Genomic DNA, 18,598 nt, shown 5'->3' with positions numbered 1-18,598 from the left:
TCATTTATTTTTCTTCAGAACACTTTGTGGGCATTTTCCTCATTCCTTTTGTACATAAGAGAAAAAATGAAGCTTCAAGAGCTTAGTGACTTGTCCCAAGCCATCGAACATGGCAGGACCAGGCTTGAAACCCAAATGACATTTTGGCTGCACTCCACACCAAATGGCTAAGCATTTGGTTCTGACATGGTTTTGCCGGTTAGTAAAATCACATTTGCGATTCAGAAGCACATTTTAAGAATACAGAAAACAGTGAAAAGAGGATGAAGAACGTTAACATTTTTTCCTAAATGCCATGAATATAGCACGCATCAGTAAATTAAATGTCTTTCCCATTCTTTTACAAAACAAGGATTATCTTTCTCTTAAGTTTCATTTTAGCATTTATAAGAATTCTATTTTCCATTTTTAATAACTGATGGAAACAAGCATCATTGTTTGATAAATTTATTTTCATGCTGTACACGTAACTACCACTTTCATCATCCACTGTTCCAAACAGATACTGAAAGTCTCTTTTGTAATTTTCTCCTTCCCAGTAATTTTCTCCATCTACTCGCAGTGTGTTCGGGATCCTGACACCTTTCCATTCTAGGAGGATGAAGTGATTTGGGCAGCTGTATTTTCTTGTCTACCTACAGAGACGATTCAATCACAGCAAGTGAAGGGTTTTGCAGTGCTAGTACCAACAGACAAGGAAAAAAACATATAATTTCTAGCTATTTATAGCCTGTGCAGCTATGTGCTCTTATTTATAGCAAACTGCACATTTGATTTGAAAAAGTCATGGTCATCTGGAGGTCAAATGCAGATGGCAGACTCAATTCAGAGAAAAGGAGCTGAACTAGAAGGTAAGCAAGCCTGTTAGACTGGGCAACTTGGACTTGACTTTGCTCCTTCATCAGTCTAGAGCCGATTGGATGATATTTCTGCACAAAGGTGGTTGGTTTTACAGGTTGCTCAGTCTAAGCTGCTTCTAGTCAAATAACAAATGTGAAAGGAGATAGAAAAAGCTTTTCAGTTGAGCTGATATAAGATTACACTTAGGGAGAAAATGTATGATGGTTTGCGTTATAAAAACAATAATTTGCCATAAATCAGGCATTGCTAGGCTTCAAACTTTTGTCATAAAAACCAATTTTGAGCATTGCAATTTTAGGGACATATTTTGTTATTGTAAATAAAAATCTAAACCACAAATATAAGGGATACAAATATAAGGCTGAGAGCTTTCATTTTATTCATGAACATATGAATTCAAATCATTAAAAAAAAAACCCCTTTCTCATTTGGGATAAAGAATCTTATGAGAGCTGAGTTAATTTCTGACATGAGTTTTGCACCTGCCCATTTGGGTTTAGGACAGTGCAAAAAGTTTCATGTTTAATCTTCAAAATGTAGTATTTGTAAACAATAAAATTAGGTAAATATTTGTTGATTCATTTATATTTCAAATATAAGAGTGTGACCATTTTTTTCTAGTGTCGTCTCCATCAGATTGCATCCCAAAAGTCAAACAGACCAACTCCTTAATGGCATTTAATCTCTCAAAAAGCATCATGCCAATTTTTAGTCAGCAGATTGCACCATGTGATCTGGACAAAGTGTGACCCATCTGTGGCTCCTTCAGTTGCGCTGACATATGGTACAAACAACTAAACCAAGGTTTCTCAACCTCAGCACTATTGACATTTTGATCCAAATAATTAATTTTTAGGAGTCTGTCCTATGCATATAGGGTGTTTAGCAGCACCCCGACCCCTACCCCCTAAACGCCATTAACACAACTCCAGCTGTGATAACTAAAAATGTCTCGATTTTGCTAAATGTGCCTGGGGGGTCACATTCTGGTTGAGAATCCTGTTCTAGAGTAGTAGTTTCCCCACATCTGACTCAGAGATAGAACTCTCCTGGTGTAAACAGGTGTACTTTCCACAAATTTGGGGGCATGTTGAAGTGTTAGAATGTCAGTATCCTCCAATTCTCGACAGATGTTTGAAATTGAATTTGTTAGACTATTGTCCAAGCTCTCAATATTTGCAAGATAAAGTGGAAGTTGCTGTTGCTGTCCTGACTATAGTATTGAAGGTCTCGTAGTTTTCCTGCTCTAATGTAAGCTACTGTGGCAGCAGAAGAGAAACCAGCAAATCCCTTAGTTGGAAGTCCATGGTTCACCTATGCACCACCCCTTTCTCCTGTCTGTTTCATCTTAGTTTCCTAGAATCCCAGGATATGCTGGAGCACAACCATCTGTAGAGATGTCCTATAGTCTTGCTACACAGGTTATTTGTACTTTAGGATTATGTTTATGGCCTTAGAGTTTGTACAGAGGTGTAGGCCTGACCCCATGCAGGATTGAGGGAGGGAAAAAGATTGATTTCTAGGCACGTCAGAATGGTCCAGATGACATGAAACAGACTGGTACACTTACAGAGAATATGAAAAGAATTGGAACTTAACAAGTCAGTCCCCAAGTTCCATCCCCAAGAACCATCCCCAAGTTCCAAGTTTGTTGCCACAGAAGCTCAGAATTTGCAAATCGTAGGCCGGGCGCGGTGGCTCACGCTTGTAATCCCAGCACTTTGGGAGGCCGAGGCGGGCGGATCACAAGGTCAGGAGATCGAGACCACGGTGAAACCCCGTCTCTACTAAAAATACAAAAAATTAGCCGGGCGTGGTGGCGGGCGCCTGTAGTCCCAGCTACTCGGAGAGGCTGAGGCAGGAGAATGGCGTGAACCCGGGAGGCGGAGCTTGCAGTGAGCCGAGATCGCGCCACTGCACTCCAGCCTGGGTGACAGAGCGAGACTCCGTCTCAAAAAAAAAAAAAAAAATAATTTGCAAATCGTGGATAACTCACCACGCAGCCTTTCAGTGGAATATGCCACCTTAACCCCAGGGTCGTTGTAAAGATAGGAGTCATAAGACAGAAGTCTGAATGCCTAGGCCATTTAATCTTTGGCCAAATTTGAACTATTGTTCTTAATGACACTGTTCTTGTTCTTTCCACTGTGCAGTAGCAAATATGAGTTCCCATTAGCACATTCTGCAATACCATTGGAACGAAAACTGCCAAATTAGATTGGGCAACCTGGGCTTACACTTTGCTCCCCAACCAACCTAGGGAGGGAGAACAATTAAAGCATTAAAAGATGCGATGGTGAATTAAACTACATGTCACATCAGTGCCAGTAAATTCTATCAGATTAACAAGTTTTCGTGAAAAGCTAAATCTTTGGTATCCGGAAATGCTTAGATAAGAAGAATGGCTTTTTCTTCAAAGCCATAATAATTAGAGATGACCCTAAAATTGAAAGGGACTGGATTGCTTAGCACCTCAGCGTTTTTTAAAAAGAAGGGCCATTTACTTTGAATACAGGTTAAATATCTCTTCTCTAAAATGGGACCAGAAGTGCTTCAAATTTTGGATTTCGGAATATTGATATATTCATGATGAGATAACATGAAATTCATTTATGTTTCATGTACACCTTGTACAAAAGACTGAAGATAATTTTATACAATTTTTCTTTTTTTTTTTTTGAGTCTCATTCTGTTGCCCAGCCTGGAGTGCAGTGGCATGATCTGGGCTCACTGCAACTTCTGCCTCCTGGGTTCAAGAGATCTGCCTGCTTCAGCCTCCCAAGTAGCTGGAATCACAGGCGCCCGCCACCACACACAGCTAATTTTTGTGTTTTTTAGTAGAGATAGGGTTTCACCATGTTGGCCAGGCTGGTCTTGAACTCCTGACCTGAAGTGATCCACCAGCCTCGGCCTCCCAAAGTACTTCAATTACAGGTGTGAGCCACCACGCTTGGCCTTATACGGTATTTTTGATAATTTTGTTCATGAAACAAAGTTTGTGTACATTGCACTGTGAGAGAACAAAGGTGTTGCTATCCCAGCCACCGTGACGTCGTGTCAGTGCTCAAAAATTACCAGATTTTGGAACATTTCAGATTTTCAGATTAGGGATGTTCCACCTGTGATAAGAGAATGCTCATTATGTATGTGCTCTGTTGTTTAGCTATTTGCCAAAAGAGGGTAAGTAGATAGTTTAATAAAGCGGTCGGCAAATATTTTTCATACAAGGCCAGATTGTAGGTATTCTAGGTTTTGCAGGTCATGCAGTTCGTTGTAACTACTTAACTCTGCAGTGGTCGCATGAAAGCAGCAATAGACAATAAGTAAACAAATAGACAAGGCTGTGTTCCAATAATACTACTTTTATAAAGGTAGCCAGCAGCCAGGTGTGGTGGCTCACACCTGTAATCCTAGCACTTTGGGAGGCCAAGGCAGGCAGATCACCTGAGGTCAGGAGTTCGAGACCAGCCTGGCCAACATGGTGAAATCCCATCTCTACTAAAAATATAAAAATTAGCTGGGCGTGGTGGTGCACACCTGTAATCCCAGCTACTTGGGAGGCTGAGGCAGGAGAATCGCTTGAACCTGGGAGGTGAAGGTTTCCATGAGCTGAGATCACACCATCGCACTCCAGCCTGGGGGGACAAGAGCGAGACTTCGTCTCAAGGGGGGGGAGAAAAAGGTAGCCAGCAAGCTGATCCTTGGTTTAATACAGCAGGTTTTTAAAATTTCTATTTTTATTTTTTTTCCAATAGCTTTGGGGATACAAGTGGTTTTTGGTTACGTGGATGAAGTGTATAGTGGTGACGTCTGAGAGTTTAGTGTCCCCGTTAACTGAGTAGTGTACATTGTACCGAATATGTAGCTTTTTATCTCTCACCTCCTTCCCACTCTTCCTCATTCTGAGTCTCCAGTGTCCATTATGCTACTCTGTATGCCTTTGCATAATCATAGCTTAGCTCCCAATTCATAAGTGAGTACATATTGTATTTCCATTCGTGATTACTTCACTTAGAATAATGGCCTCCAGCTCCATCCAAGTTGCTGCAAAAGACTTTTATTTTGTGATTTTTGTGGCCTACTAGTATTCCGTGGTATATATACACCACATTTTCTTTATCCCTCATTGGCTGATGGGCACTTAGGTTGGTTCCGTATCTTTGCAGTAGTGAACTGTGCAGCAGTTATTTTTGAGCCCAGGCTGTGCTAGGCCAGGTATTTTGAGGGACACCAGCAAAGGAATCTGAGTACTGGCTTTCAATAACTTGATAATTTTATTAATGAGATGAGACCCAGATATGTCATAGAGTTAAATAACAATATAAAGTTAAATATACAAGTGTAGGAGAAGATTGCTCTGGAAGGCTGGGGTAAAATGAAATCAGGTTTATCCTTAAGACTTCCATAGAGGTTAACAGTTCCATCTCCTTTTACTGCTACAGTTTATATGAAAGGGGACAATATTGAAGATTGTGACTTTTTGAACTCATCTATTGAGTGTTGAGCAGCTATGACAGGTTATTTCTTTATGTGCCTCCATTAATGAAGTCAAGAATAGCTTCTGACAAATTGACAAAAAGCAATAACCTAAGGTTAACCCATTCTGAATGCCAGTTATTATTGCTATTGCTTCACATATATTTTTTAGATTCAGACTTGAGGTTGCTTTTAAGTTTCAGTGTGTTGTGCTGAATAGAGAATAGATGTTAATAAAAAATAATGCCAGCATTCATTCTTTCACATTCAGTTCATATATTTGAAAAAATTCCCATGTCAGTATGTGTCCGTGGACATAAAAAAGAAATGTAGCTTGACTAGAGTAAACACATCATAGATTATATTTTTATTACCTTATGTCTATGCGACACATTGATATTGTTCTCCACCAACTATGATTGCACTGACTATAAAATTGTAATACAAGGGCATATTAGGGGGAGAATGCCTTTGTTTTTTCTTCTTGTTGTTGTTGTTTTGTTTTTTTAAGAGAGTCTGGTATTACACCGGAGGATCACAAACTGTATTTTCTTGTTATAAATGGCTTCTCTATCTTGGACTTAATGGGTAGGATAAATATTTGAATTTAGAATGCGTTAGGAGTTTTAGCTATTTTGAAATTAGGAAAATGGAGAGACACTTTTTTTTTTTTTTAAGTTGGGGTGGCACTCGGAAAGCTCTGCCATGTTTCAAGATTAAATTTTCACATGAACGCTAACAGGTTTATATTTCACCCATATATAAATGATCCTCCCTGTCTCCTCTCCTAAATTATAGCCATCTCAAATGACAACATTGCTAGGTCTGTATCAAATAGCATTTTCAATGATAAGGCAGTGCTTTATATAGGTCTTAATTTGTTTTAATCTTCCGTTATCAAGGCTGTGGAGATAAATTGCTTTTCTGCTGATGAAAGGAGACTAACCCAATTTTCTTGTTAGAATCTAATATTAATATATCGACTGAATGCCATTCATAAGCCTTTGTTTAGGGAAACATTCAGCCTTCTGGCCTGTTGGAGATGGCCACGGTCATTGCTGTTTGAAGGTGGGTTATTTCTTCTTTTGTGTCCTGAGTCCATTGTGCCTGTAAAATTATGTGTCACCCCAGAGCCTGAGGAAACAAAGGAATATCAAAATGATAGGGGCAGTCTTTCACAGTGTCTTTAATTTTGACCTCACATTCTTATATGAATGTGAAGTACCACATTAGTATGAATATGAAATGGAGTACTCCGCAATGATTACAAAATCAGAACTAGAATGAGGGAAATCGGTGCATGTACAGTTCAACTTAATGGATTATCCTCTAAGGAGTCTTCAGACAGGCTAGGAGAGTGATTTCTGCCTCATCCTGAAGATGTTAGCAGGTTTCACCCTGTTTTGAAGTAACTTCCCTTCAAATGATAACAATTTCCTCAGAGGAAACACAGGTATGGAAAATGTTTCATTGGTGTCTTGGCCCCAATGATGGAGGAGCATTTTGTGACAGGAACGTTGGGTGCGGCATCAGCATTCATGAATAAACTGAAAGCTAACCTGCCATTTTACTTCGCCCCAGAAAACAGAGCTCTGGCAGGTATTGAGAAGAGATTACAATGGGAAGTGGCAGTATTGTGACAAGCATGCGTTATCAGTATTAAAATTGAAATGAGCCCTCACGCACATGTGAAAGCAGTTTCTCCCATTTTCATATTCAGTTCCCTGAGGTAATAGCATTTTGGTGTGAGAGAAAGAAGGGAATCTGACCTTTCTCATGTGGGAAGGGGGCTGAGGGCATCAACCTCCTATGACAGCCACCCTGGTCCAAGCCACCTTCATCTTTGTCTTCTCCTTTTTTTTTTGAGACAGAGTTTCGCTGTTATCACCCAGGCGGAGTGCAATGGCACAATCTTGGCTCAACACAACCTCTGCCTCCCGAGTTCAAGCAATTCTCCTTCCTCAGCCTCCCGAGTAGCTGGGATTACAGGCACCCGCCACCACGCCCAGCTAATTTTAGTATTTTTAGTAGAGACGGAGTTTCTCCATGTTGGTCAGGCTGGTCTCAAACTCCCGACCTCAGGTGATCCACCTGCTTCAGCCTCCCAAAGTGCTGGGATTACAGGTGTGAGCCACTGCTCCCAGCCTGTCTTCTCCTCTTAAAAGATCTTCCTTCTACTCTTGTCCCATAGCAGCCAGAGTGATCCTTCAACAAAACGCCCCATCACATATACTCCCCCTCAAACAGCCCACACAGGTCCCTCACAATGCTTACTGTGGCTTCAAGGCTGTACATGATGTCCCCATTTCTTCCCTGCCTCTCCCACTACTTCGTCTCTTGCTTCTTCAGCTCTGGCCATGCAGGTCTCATGGAATTTGCCAGCCAGCCTCAACTCTTAGGGCTTCCGTGCTAGTTTTGTCATCTGCCTGCCATGTTCTTCCAGCAGCCAGCTGGGAAGATCTGAATGTCACCTCCTCACTTAAGACTGCCTGGTCGCTTACCTACTGCAGTCTACCTTTCCCCTCTCCCCTCAGCTCTCCCGATCCTTCTGAACTCTGCTCTATTTTTCTTTTTCCTCTTTTTCTCCATAATACAAATAACGTATTAACAATATGACTTACTGGCTTTTAAAAACTTCTTATGGTAATTGTTTCTTTCCCTAGAATATAATTCCACCAGGACCAGGACCTTCATGTTTTTCTCACTGGTTTCTCCCATGTGCCTCACATATATGTTGGGCTGGAGGAATAAAAGAATGAACAGGCACACTAAAGGCAGGATAGTTTGTCCATGTCAGAGCTGCTGTCTCAGCTACTTTGATACCTCTGGCTTCCCAGGGTGGCAAAGAATAAGGATGTGGCTTATGTAGAAGGTGTTAGTCATCCAAAATGCCACTGTATATTTGGAAGCAAATACTCACCTTGAAGCAGTGATGTACTAGGAATTAGAACTGCTTTTCTGTTATATTTTTTCATTTGTTATGAGTGTTTAGATACAAAATATCACTATTAAAAGGAAGGGAGGTAATAGCCTGTATATCCTACCATGCCCTGCAAGGCTCTGTTAGGAGACTAAAATAAAATAAATACCAAGGTCATTTAAAAAGTTAAAAGATTGTGCATGTGATGTTGGTATTGCTGCTAATGACTAGGCATCTAGAGGTCAAAACCTAGAGCTAAGGATATTGAACCCTGAGTTTTGTCTCGTTTTAAGTCTAGTTTTCTGTGGAAGGGGGACATACCTAGCCAGCTTGCTTGCAGAAGGCATGAGTGAGCAGACTGGAGGAGGGGCCGGAGGCCAGAACGTCCTCCATATTCCAGCTCCGTGGGCTCTTTCGCTTGATCCCTGCGTTATGACCCAACTTCTGTTGAAGGTCATTGGCCAGATAGTGTTCGGGGCAGGAACAGCTGTTTCATTGAAAACAAGCCAACGGCCATCATAACAAAGCATATGTTGTTCTGCCAAGTTGTGCTGCTCATTAACAAAACAACAACAACCCTTTCCAGTGCCCCAGCATGTGGATGGATTAGCCCTTTACTACTCTAAAAATTAGCTTTACAGCCTTCTTACGGCTTACCCAATCTTAAGAGACTTTATTTGTGTGTGTTCAGGGATGTGAATGAGTATGTTAAATGATAGTGTTTTGCCTCTACGCGGTAAAATAGGGTAATTTTTTCTTCCCATGTATTAAAGGAGAACACACAGAACATGCCTAGCATGGTGGGCGCTGATGAGAAGAGGCTGTTATCATTTGGCCAACATGGAAATCCTAGCCTTTATTTATTTATTTATTTATTTGAGACGGAGTGCCAACATGGAAATCCTAGCCTTTATTTATTTATTTGTTTGTTTGAGATGGAGTTTCGCTCTTGTAGCCCAGGCTGGAGTGCATTGGCGTGATCTCGGCTCACTGCAACCGCCGCCTCCCAGGTTCAAGCGATTCTCCTGCCTCAGCCTCCCGAGTAGCTGGGATTACAGGCATGGGCCACCACACCCGGTTAATTTTTTTATTTTATTTTATTTTATTTTAGTAGAGACGGGGTTTCTCCATGTTGATCAGGCTGGTCTCAAACTTCCAACCTCAGGTGATCGCCCACCTCGGCCTCCCAAAGTGCTGGGATTACATGCATGAGCTGCCGCACCCGGCCAAAATCCTAGCCTTTATCAGAGGTTCCGTGGAATCTCAGAGGTCTGTGAGCAGGATAAACTGCTTTATGGTAGTTTAAAATGCAAAGCAGAAATAAACCCTCCTAAAGCCAGTTTGTTTCCACTTTCTAAGTGGTTACAGTGACCTGTGTTTTAAGTACCTTAAAAATATCAGTGACCTGCTGATATACAGCTTCCTGTTCCCTCTGTGTCCTGTGACATATCCTGACATTCCTGGGGCCCCACTCCCTTCCCAAAAGGAAGTACCTTGATGGGTGAGGACATAGGGCACACGTGCCTCTGGCCTTCTGTGGACGTAATCACAAAATGGTAGTCAGTCCTATGAATTTAATCTCTTTAGGATATAAGGATATTCACGAAATAGAAGTTGAGCTCTCTGGACATACTCCACTTTAAAATTGCTCTCTCCTTCCGGGATCCTCACCAGCTGCAGAGCAGTAGTAATGAACTATTAAATTCATTTAACAATATCAGCATATGCTGTCCTTCTCTGCTTGACTAGACAGTAATCTGGCTTGCTGGTTGGTATGAATATAGGATAATTTCACTCACACTAATTGAGATGGGGGGTTTGTATGAATGGCTGAAAAATTTGAGTTAAAGATTAAAAGAGACACAGCTTCCTCAACTATGGGAAGTAACTGGGACCATTAACAAAGATTTACTTGAAGAGAAATTGTATTGCTCAGGGTTCTCCAGAGCAACAGGACCAATAGGATATATATGTATAGGAAGAGATTGATTATGCAGAATTGAGTCACACAACAGTTATGGAGGCTAAGTCCCACAATCTGTTGTCGGCAAGTTGGAGACCCAGGAGAGCTGGTGGTATGATTTAGTCCAAATCTAAAGGCCTGAGAACCAGGGAAGACAATGGTGTAAATTTCAGTCCAGGGACAAGAGAAGACCAATATCCCGGCTCAGGCAGCCAGGAAATAAAAAGGGTGAACTGCTCCATCCTCTGCCGTTTTGTTTTCAGACCCTCAGCAGATTGGGTGATGCCTGCCCATGTTGGGGAGGGTGATTTACTTTACTGAGTGCATCAATTCCGATGCCAATCTCATCCAGAAGCACCCTCACAAAGACACTCAGAAACACTGTTTAATCTGGGCACCTTGTGGCCCAATCAAGTTGGCACAGAAAATTAATTACCACAGAAATATTTCCAGATTCAGTGGATTAAATTGGTAATATAGTATTCATATTCATTTCCACATGCCTGAAAAGGTTTTTATCCTTTTTAATATCCTCAGTCCTATTAAACATACCTCACATTCATATTCCATGGTTATTCTCTTATTATATTGCTAAGTGCTACTTAGGCTAATGTGATTATAGTGATTCAGATTATAGTGTTTATCTTCTTTCCTTTATACAGTAGACAGTGTTTGCAAAGGTTATAGGAGCTGAAAAATCTTCCTTCTTATATAGTTAAGTTTTATGATTCTAGTTTTCCAAAGGGGTGCTTATGTTATGGTTATAACAGTTACAGCCAATATATGGCTATATATATATATATATATATATATATATATGGCAAATATAACCCCAGATATTTACACATTTTCATTTGTTTCAAACATAAAATATGGTTTGCCTAAGCATGTTATTCTGCCAGATTGGACTATGCAAAAGAATGTTATTGTTTTATTTTCTCCTTTTACTTTAACTTGTTCTCATTTGAGCTCTACCAGTTAAGATGAGAAGATGACTAAAGCCGGGGAAGCACATTTTAAATGCTAAATACCATGTTCATTAGAAGTTGGGAATCATTAACTTTAAGTTAAAAATACTTGCATATTGGTTTGCTTGAAGCTATGGAGAAAAACATTTACCTTTTTTTTGAAAAGGACTTAATATTCAAAATTATTGTTTCAATCTTACAAATTAACAATTTACTTATTTTTGATACTTTCGGCCTTTTTTATGTGGGCTACACCTAACATTTTTTGAAAAATACGTATTGCTTTTCCTGTAGGTTGCACTTTGTGATCCTGTGTGTAATTCATTTTCAGTGGTTCTATTTTATTTATTTTTTGTTAATAAATGTTTGTATTTTGTTTCTTTTTCTCAATTTTTAAAATTTTAAAATTTGTCCTTTTCTTTTTTTTCTTTATTATTGTGCTCTTCTACCAAAACATTTTCAGTGGCTTTGAATAAAAGTAGCAGAACTTTCCCATGGTTAGCATTAGCTCTGAGATTTGAACAGGGTGTATTAAGCCGAGGAGGAGGGAAGGCCGCTAACATGTATGAGCTGCGCCGTGTGTCACCCTCTCTGCCAGATGACTTACATGTGGTATGGTATCTCATTTTCCCAGCTCTCCTCTCATGTCCTGCGGCATGTTATCACCACTTGATAAAGAAATTGGAACATGGAGTGCTTAAGTTTCCTGCCCCAGGTCACAGCTGATCTGAAAAAGAAATGGGATTCAAATCCAAATGTGCTTAATTGCAAATCCCCACATGGCTCTTTCCTTCCTTCCTTCCCCGTGTTGCTGCCAATGTTAAGAAGCAACACCACTCCCTCATTTGCTGCAGAGAAGATAGGGGCAGCTGTGTAAAGGCACCAGGAATATGCCCTGCCTCCTTCCTTCCACTTGAAAGCAACATCTGGGTAGACACTCAACTGCTTTTATTTTTTGAAAAATGATTATTAATCAGGATTGAAGTGAAGGGAAAAAATCAAAAAGAATTCTCTTTAAAAGGAAAGATACTGTTTAATTATTTAACAGCCTTCCGGTTTTAGTTAATATCTTTGAAGACTTTGGATTAAGATTCCAGACATTTTCTTGAAGGATGTAGAAAACATATTTAACTTCAAGTTTAGTTTCAAAATGACTTAGCTATCAATTCTTCTCATTGAAGTCCTCTTTGAGATATTATATCCCAAATGTAATATACAAGTATTAATAATTCTATAGGAATACTTGGAACATTGGTGATATTTGAATAACCTTTTGAATGAAACAATTGATTTGACCTAAAAAGATAGTGAAAACATCTCATTTTGTTTTTTATGTTAAATATGCTTCTTCTTAAGTCAAAATTCTTTTTTTTTTTTTTTTTTTTTTTTGCTTTTAAGCTCATAAATACTCTGAATTCTCACTAATCTTTTGGAAAATTGCTCGTATAGGTATTATGATTCACTTGGCTCATGAGTTAAGACATTTCTGTTTTATAGTGTACTCTTGAATTTTATGGGTATTTATGTTTTCACATAATATAGCAGTATATGTTGCAATTCAAATATTGCTTAGTATTAGCTGAATTCAAAATAGAAATCACTTTCTTTTTGACAATTAGCATAATGAATTCATTGACTGTTGTCAAATTTGTGAAGGCAGAAAGGTCCTTTTGTGATTCAAAAGTGTGTTTATTGATGTTTATATATATTTTTGTAGTGTTTCCCATACTGTCCCACGAAGGTTGTCTTTGTAATTCAGTTATCTAAAATACATCGTACAGTTTACCTTTTCTCTGGGTTGGCGTTATTCTACAACAGGCTAATTACAGATATCTTTGGTTTCTGCAGGAGTATTAGTGTATGATATTGATGATATCATCATTTACTTTCAAAATTGCAAAATATTAATTTAGGAAAGCATGGGGATTTGGAAAAACATGTCTATTCAGCACCAACTGTTTTTGCTCTTTGCACGCTTGTTTTATAAAGAACTCTAATGCTATAATTGCAAAATGGACCATTTTAAAGATTTTTCCTTCATTCTGTACTTGGGAGTGGTGAAACACATCCTTACTGTGCTGCACAGTGTCTCATGGTGTTCTCTTAAACAGCATTAACATCTTGTATGCGCTGCTTTACTAAATTCTCTGTTCTGAGAAATAACTGAAAATATGGCTTTCTATTGAACGAGTGGATATTCTGTTGTTGTTGGTTTTTTTTTTCTCAAACCTCCTTCTCCTCTACTTTATAGTTCCTACAACAGCAGCCAGTACCCCTGATGCCGTTGACAAGTATCTCGAGACACCTGGGGATGAGAATGAACACGCCCATTTCCAGAAAGCCAAAGAGAGGCTTGAGGCCAAGCACCGAGAGAGAATGTCCCAGGTAGGTCTGGCTCTTCCATCATTCAGCCCTACGATATCAGGAAACCTGAGCTTGCCTCTGCCTCAATCTCCCCACGGGCCTGCTGGCTTTATCAAGATCTTTAAAGATGCAAAGTTCTAATTTTAAATGTTTACTGTGTGGGCACAGTTTGTGGGTTTTTTGCATCCTCTGTGAACATGCTGCCTAGGAAGGATCCAGGTATAGTTGGATTTTGTAAGCATAAATTAAATGATGTCTGTAACATTCTCTCTGGTGAAGAAAGGTACTTGGCATTATTATTCTGTGTATATGTAGTACCTGTAATGAACATGTTGTAAATTAAAATCCATCAAAATGCTCTTTAGTAAAGATGAGGTTTTGTATTAAATCCCAGACTAATTGTGAACCTGCCATTGTTTACAGTCTGTAAAATCATAGAGACTTAAAACTGAGCTGAACCATAGTGATTATTTCATCTAGTCTCCTAAGTGATACATAATCGAATAGAGGTTCGAGAGAGTGGCTTCCCATTTTAGCACAAAGCAAAATCAGTGCGCTAGAGACAACATTTAGAATCCAGGCCTTTCTTGCTCCTAGTACAGTACTCCTTTCACTATACTTTGCTGGAAAAAAAAAAAAAAAAAAAAAAAAACCCTGGTTTGGTTTTGTTTTTTTTTTTTAGCAGATCCTTAATTAAGCAAATTGAAAAATAACTTGTGTCTAAAACATGGCTAATCCATATATACTATAAACTACAATTTAAGCTATGTCTACTACCAGGCACTAGATGTTGTATTGGAGTTTGATAATATGGAGAATTTTAACTCTTGCTCAGATTCCTCATTCATTCATTCATTCATTCAATCAACAAATATGGACATATTATTTTCCAGTCACTTTTCTGATTTGTAGTCTACAAACCTAGGAGTGAATGTGGGAAAAAAACGAGTAGGACATATAAGTGAATGAATAAAGATCTCAGGTTAAAGTAAGCCATTCATTTTTAGTGTTAATATTCTGTGGCAAATACCAGAAGATAGGAGAAATTTTTGTCATACTTAGCACAGATACTTAATCTCTTGAGAGACATTAAATGCAATTTATGAATTAGACTGCTGCATATTTTCTAAGATCATAGTCAGTCTTTAGTAGACAATCTTTCCTGTAATTTCTGATCTGGGTCCCTGCTGACCCCAGGAAGATTCCTCCCTCCCAGGGCCAAATGAATGGCCTCTGAGCATGTCTTTCACATGCAAACCAATCACTCAAAAGCTCCTAACTCCCAACCACCTCCTTATACTCTGGGCCACTATTCACCTGCTCTAATGACCCCAGGGCCAGGTACCAGACCACTAGGGACAACCTCATGCCCCGTCACCATTATTTGAACTAATCAGTCCTAACCCTGCCTACCCTGCTTCGCTCATTCTTTCCACGAAAACCGCAATAAAAGGCTCTTGCTCATGTTTTCCCCTCCTGACCAACCCTGGTACTTCCCATATGACCCTGCATGTAGTGGCAGGTACCGGCTTCTTGGGAGCTGTAAGTAACAAACTGTCTTTTCCATGATAATCCTCTCCTGACCTCTTGGCCTCACCTGAATAATAAGAAAATCTACCCTTGAAAACATAAAACTAATAATGTATCTAGAAATACACAACACAGGTACTGTTTTTTGTTTGTTTGTTTTGTTTTTTTGTTTGTTTTGCCTCAAGATGAATAACAATACTTGGATCTACTTTGGTATAATAACATAAAGAGGAAAAAAGCCTTATAATCACAATACTTTTGGCTCTGAAATATAATGTGCAGTTCTGGTGGTTGCCCATGATGAAAACCTAACAGCGAATTGAACTAGAAAGCTAGCCACAGGGAATTAGTAAATTTTCACCTGATGCCAAAGAAATCAGATTTTTCATTAGGAAAGACACAGGCACTGTTCCGAAAGCATTGGAGGACTATGAATCATACTTATTGCCACTGAAATGTCCTCCTTTGAATTTACATCCTATCTCCCTTCTTAACGAAGCCTTCAGAGGCTTCCTGTGCCCTCACAAATCCACGTCTGGGCACATGAAGTCGTAAAAAAAGAACAATGACAAAAATAAACACCGAATGCTCAGCCTGTCATTTTCAGCGCCTACCACTGTACCCTGACTCTGGTCTTCCTACCACCTCCTCCTTCTCAACTGCTACCCTTGCCTTCTGTACAGCGTTAAACAGCTGTTCTGATCAGGCTACTCTGCTCATCATCTGCTCATCTCATCTTGGGCTTCCCTTTGCCCTTGGCATTGACTTCTTCTGGAAATGCCCGCCCACTCTTCTTCACGCTGACAGATCTCACCCATTCCTTACACCCCACTTCATACTCAGAATGAGACAGGCAGTCATTGCTCTTACCTTTCATTTAATTCTAAATATTTGCTCCCCGGTTTTATTAGTGATCTCTGGACACACCTGCGTTATCGTTCCAGCTGGATAGTAAAATCCTTGTAGTACCTCTAAGTTCATGTAAGTCTTGCTAGCCTTGCATTTCATTCTTGGACCCACTTAGTCATTATTTTTTTTTAATTTTGTGTTTTTTTAATCCTGGATTTTTTCTCCTAGTATATCTTGTTCATTTTTGATCTTATTAAGAAAACTTATTTCAAATTCTCTGTTAGTTTTAGATGTGACAGGTCTTCATTAAAATAATACTTTAACTTTTAGCACATCTGTTTAACTTGTGACTTAGTTCATGAGTTTTGGTAGATTTTGTTCATCTTTTAGTCATCAGAGATATCTGATACAACCTAAGAGATGTTATCCCAGAGCAGACAGTGTTGTCTACTAGATTCCAGTGGTCATAGGAATGTGAGACACCCGAAATCAATATGTATCTTCATAATCTGTGGTGCTGAAATCTAGGGACTTTTCAACTTTAAACTTGCCTGCCTCTTAAATCTCTACTTAGTAGTAGTCATTTTCTCTGCATGAAACAGCCAAGTCTTTGAAGATTCGTAAATTCAAATGAAATTGATACCTTTATGCCTGCAGTGGAAAATTGCTTTATAAGAATCTGTAGAGCCACTGCAAGGGCCAGGTCCTGAGAATTTTAAATTTCAAAAATTGTGCAGTTTTTTTTTAATTTTTATTGTAGTTTTTGTTATGTTTTCTTACGGAGTCTCGCTCTGTCCCCCAGGCTGGAGTGCAGTGGCGCGATCTCGGCTCACTGCAAGCTCCGCCTCCTGGGTTCACGCCATTCTCCTGCCTCAGCCTCTCTGAGTAGCTGGGACTACAGGCGCCCACCACCACGCCCGGCTAATTTTTTTGTATTTTTAGTAGAGACGGGGTTTCACCGTGGTCTCGATCTCCTGACCTCGTGATCCGCCCGCCTCGGCCTCCCAAAGTGCTGGGATTACAAGCGTGAGCCACCGCGCCCGGCCTGTTATATGTTTTCTTATAAATACAGAGGATTTTGGAATTTTTCATATTTTGGTTTGTTGTTGCCATTGTGGAGCATAACTCTAAACCTGTAGATTTTTGTTGCTAAACCTGTAGATTTTTGTTGCTATATGTCGTGACTAGCATCTAGTCAATGGAAATCAACAGCTGAACCATGTGTGAGCACTTTTATTACTTATAAACTTACTGCTTTTAGTATATGCTTAAAATGAAGTCCTTCAAATTGAAAGCTGACCCAACTCATAGGTTTTTATTTCTTTTCCTTTTATTTTGAGATGGAGTCTTGCTCTATCGCCCAGGCTGGAGTGCAGTGGCGCAGTCTCGACTTACTGCAACCTGCGACTCCCTGGTTCAAGCGATTCTCCTGCCTCAGCCTCCCCAGTAACTGGGATTACAGGCACGTGCCACCACGCTCAGCTAATTTTTGTATTTTTAGTAGAGACAGGGTTTCACCATGTTGGCCAGGATGGTCTCGATCTCTTGACCTTGTGATCCGCCCGCCTCAGCCTCCCAAAGTGCTGGGATTATAGGCATGAGCCACTGTGCCCGGCCTAAGTTTTTATTTTTAAGATAAGCAGCAACATTTTAAGAGCGCCCCTTTCTCGTGTCACTAAATATAAATAAACTTAGCTCGCCTAATGAATTTTTTATTTTATAATGAAAAACTGGGTACCATAGGGTACAAAAACATGATCTTTAGAGCCACAGAGATCTTGGCTTATATTCTTCCCTCTCCCTTTTTCACCTGCATAGCCTTGGGCTGGTACCTTAACCTGGTTCATAAAATGGGATGGCCCTGGCTAATATCACAAGCTGTTGTGAGGAATCAATTAGATAGATTTTGTAAAGCACTTAATACAGGGTCAGCAGTAATGCTACTTGTTATCAGTCCCACAGTGAAATTCACTGTTCATAGGGAGATGGTCAGTCTACATATAGTGTGTATTCATTTGCAGTAGAGTCTTAGTGGGATGGTGCAGGTGATTTATTTATTTGCGGGGGTATAGGATATTGTTAAATTGTTCTGAAAATCAAAATTTGAGTTAATTTCTATAGTAATGCTTATTTGCAACTCATTAGCTAAATAAATCTCTTTAATTATTTCATGGATTCCCCCAGCTTAAAGCTTAAAATCCAGTTTCTGAGTGTACGAGGTAAAATGGAAAAAATGTAAATGTAATATGGGAAATCAGTTTTCACATTGCAGTAGAACATCGAACTCCTATCTCAAACTAATTTTGAGATTCCTTCCTTGAAGAATTGTTGGTAGAGTACCACCACTGTGAACATTCCCAAAGCAGGAAATTGAAATATTGATATTGCAAGGCTTACCTCATTTATGAAGCAAAGATGGTCTTCCATATCCCCCTTGCCCACAGGTTCCCTTTATTATTCTACATTAACTTGGTGGAATCACCAAAGCAGATGGGACAATATGTTTCTTTTCTTCCATGTTCTATTCTTGTTCATTGCAGCAGGGCATTTGTCCCAATTTTGCTGTGAACCTTCAGATTATTTTTAATATGCTTTTCAAGTGTAATGGAATATTTATTCCATCTTGTTTTCTCCATAGTTTTACAAAAACAACAAGAAGAAGCTAAT

General features: G+C 39.5%; 1 protein-coding gene across 3 annotated transcripts in view; it reads left to right on the top strand.

Annotated features, from left to right (window-relative positions):
• Positions 1–18,598, top strand: part of APP (amyloid beta precursor protein) — a 287,620-nt gene that overhangs the window by 178,069 nt on the left and 90,953 nt on the right. For all 3 annotated transcript variants that reach the window (XM_030806169.1, XM_030806168.1, XM_030806167.1), the window contains one exon: positions 13,440–13,573. In XM_030806169.1, the coding sequence (XP_030662029.1) occupies positions 13,440–13,573 (134 nt within the window). The remainder of the gene's footprint in view (positions 1–13,439; positions 13,574–18,598) is intronic.

The sequence above is a fragment of the Nomascus leucogenys genome, chromosome 25 (genome assembly GCF_006542625.1).
Source record: "Nomascus leucogenys isolate Asia chromosome 25, Asia_NLE_v1, whole genome shotgun sequence".
NCBI classification, from domain to species: Eukaryota; Metazoa; Chordata; class Mammalia; order Primates; family Hylobatidae; genus Nomascus; species Nomascus leucogenys.
The sequence above is the reverse complement of the archived record's forward strand: the minus strand, read 5'-3'. Positions and strand labels throughout refer to the sequence as shown.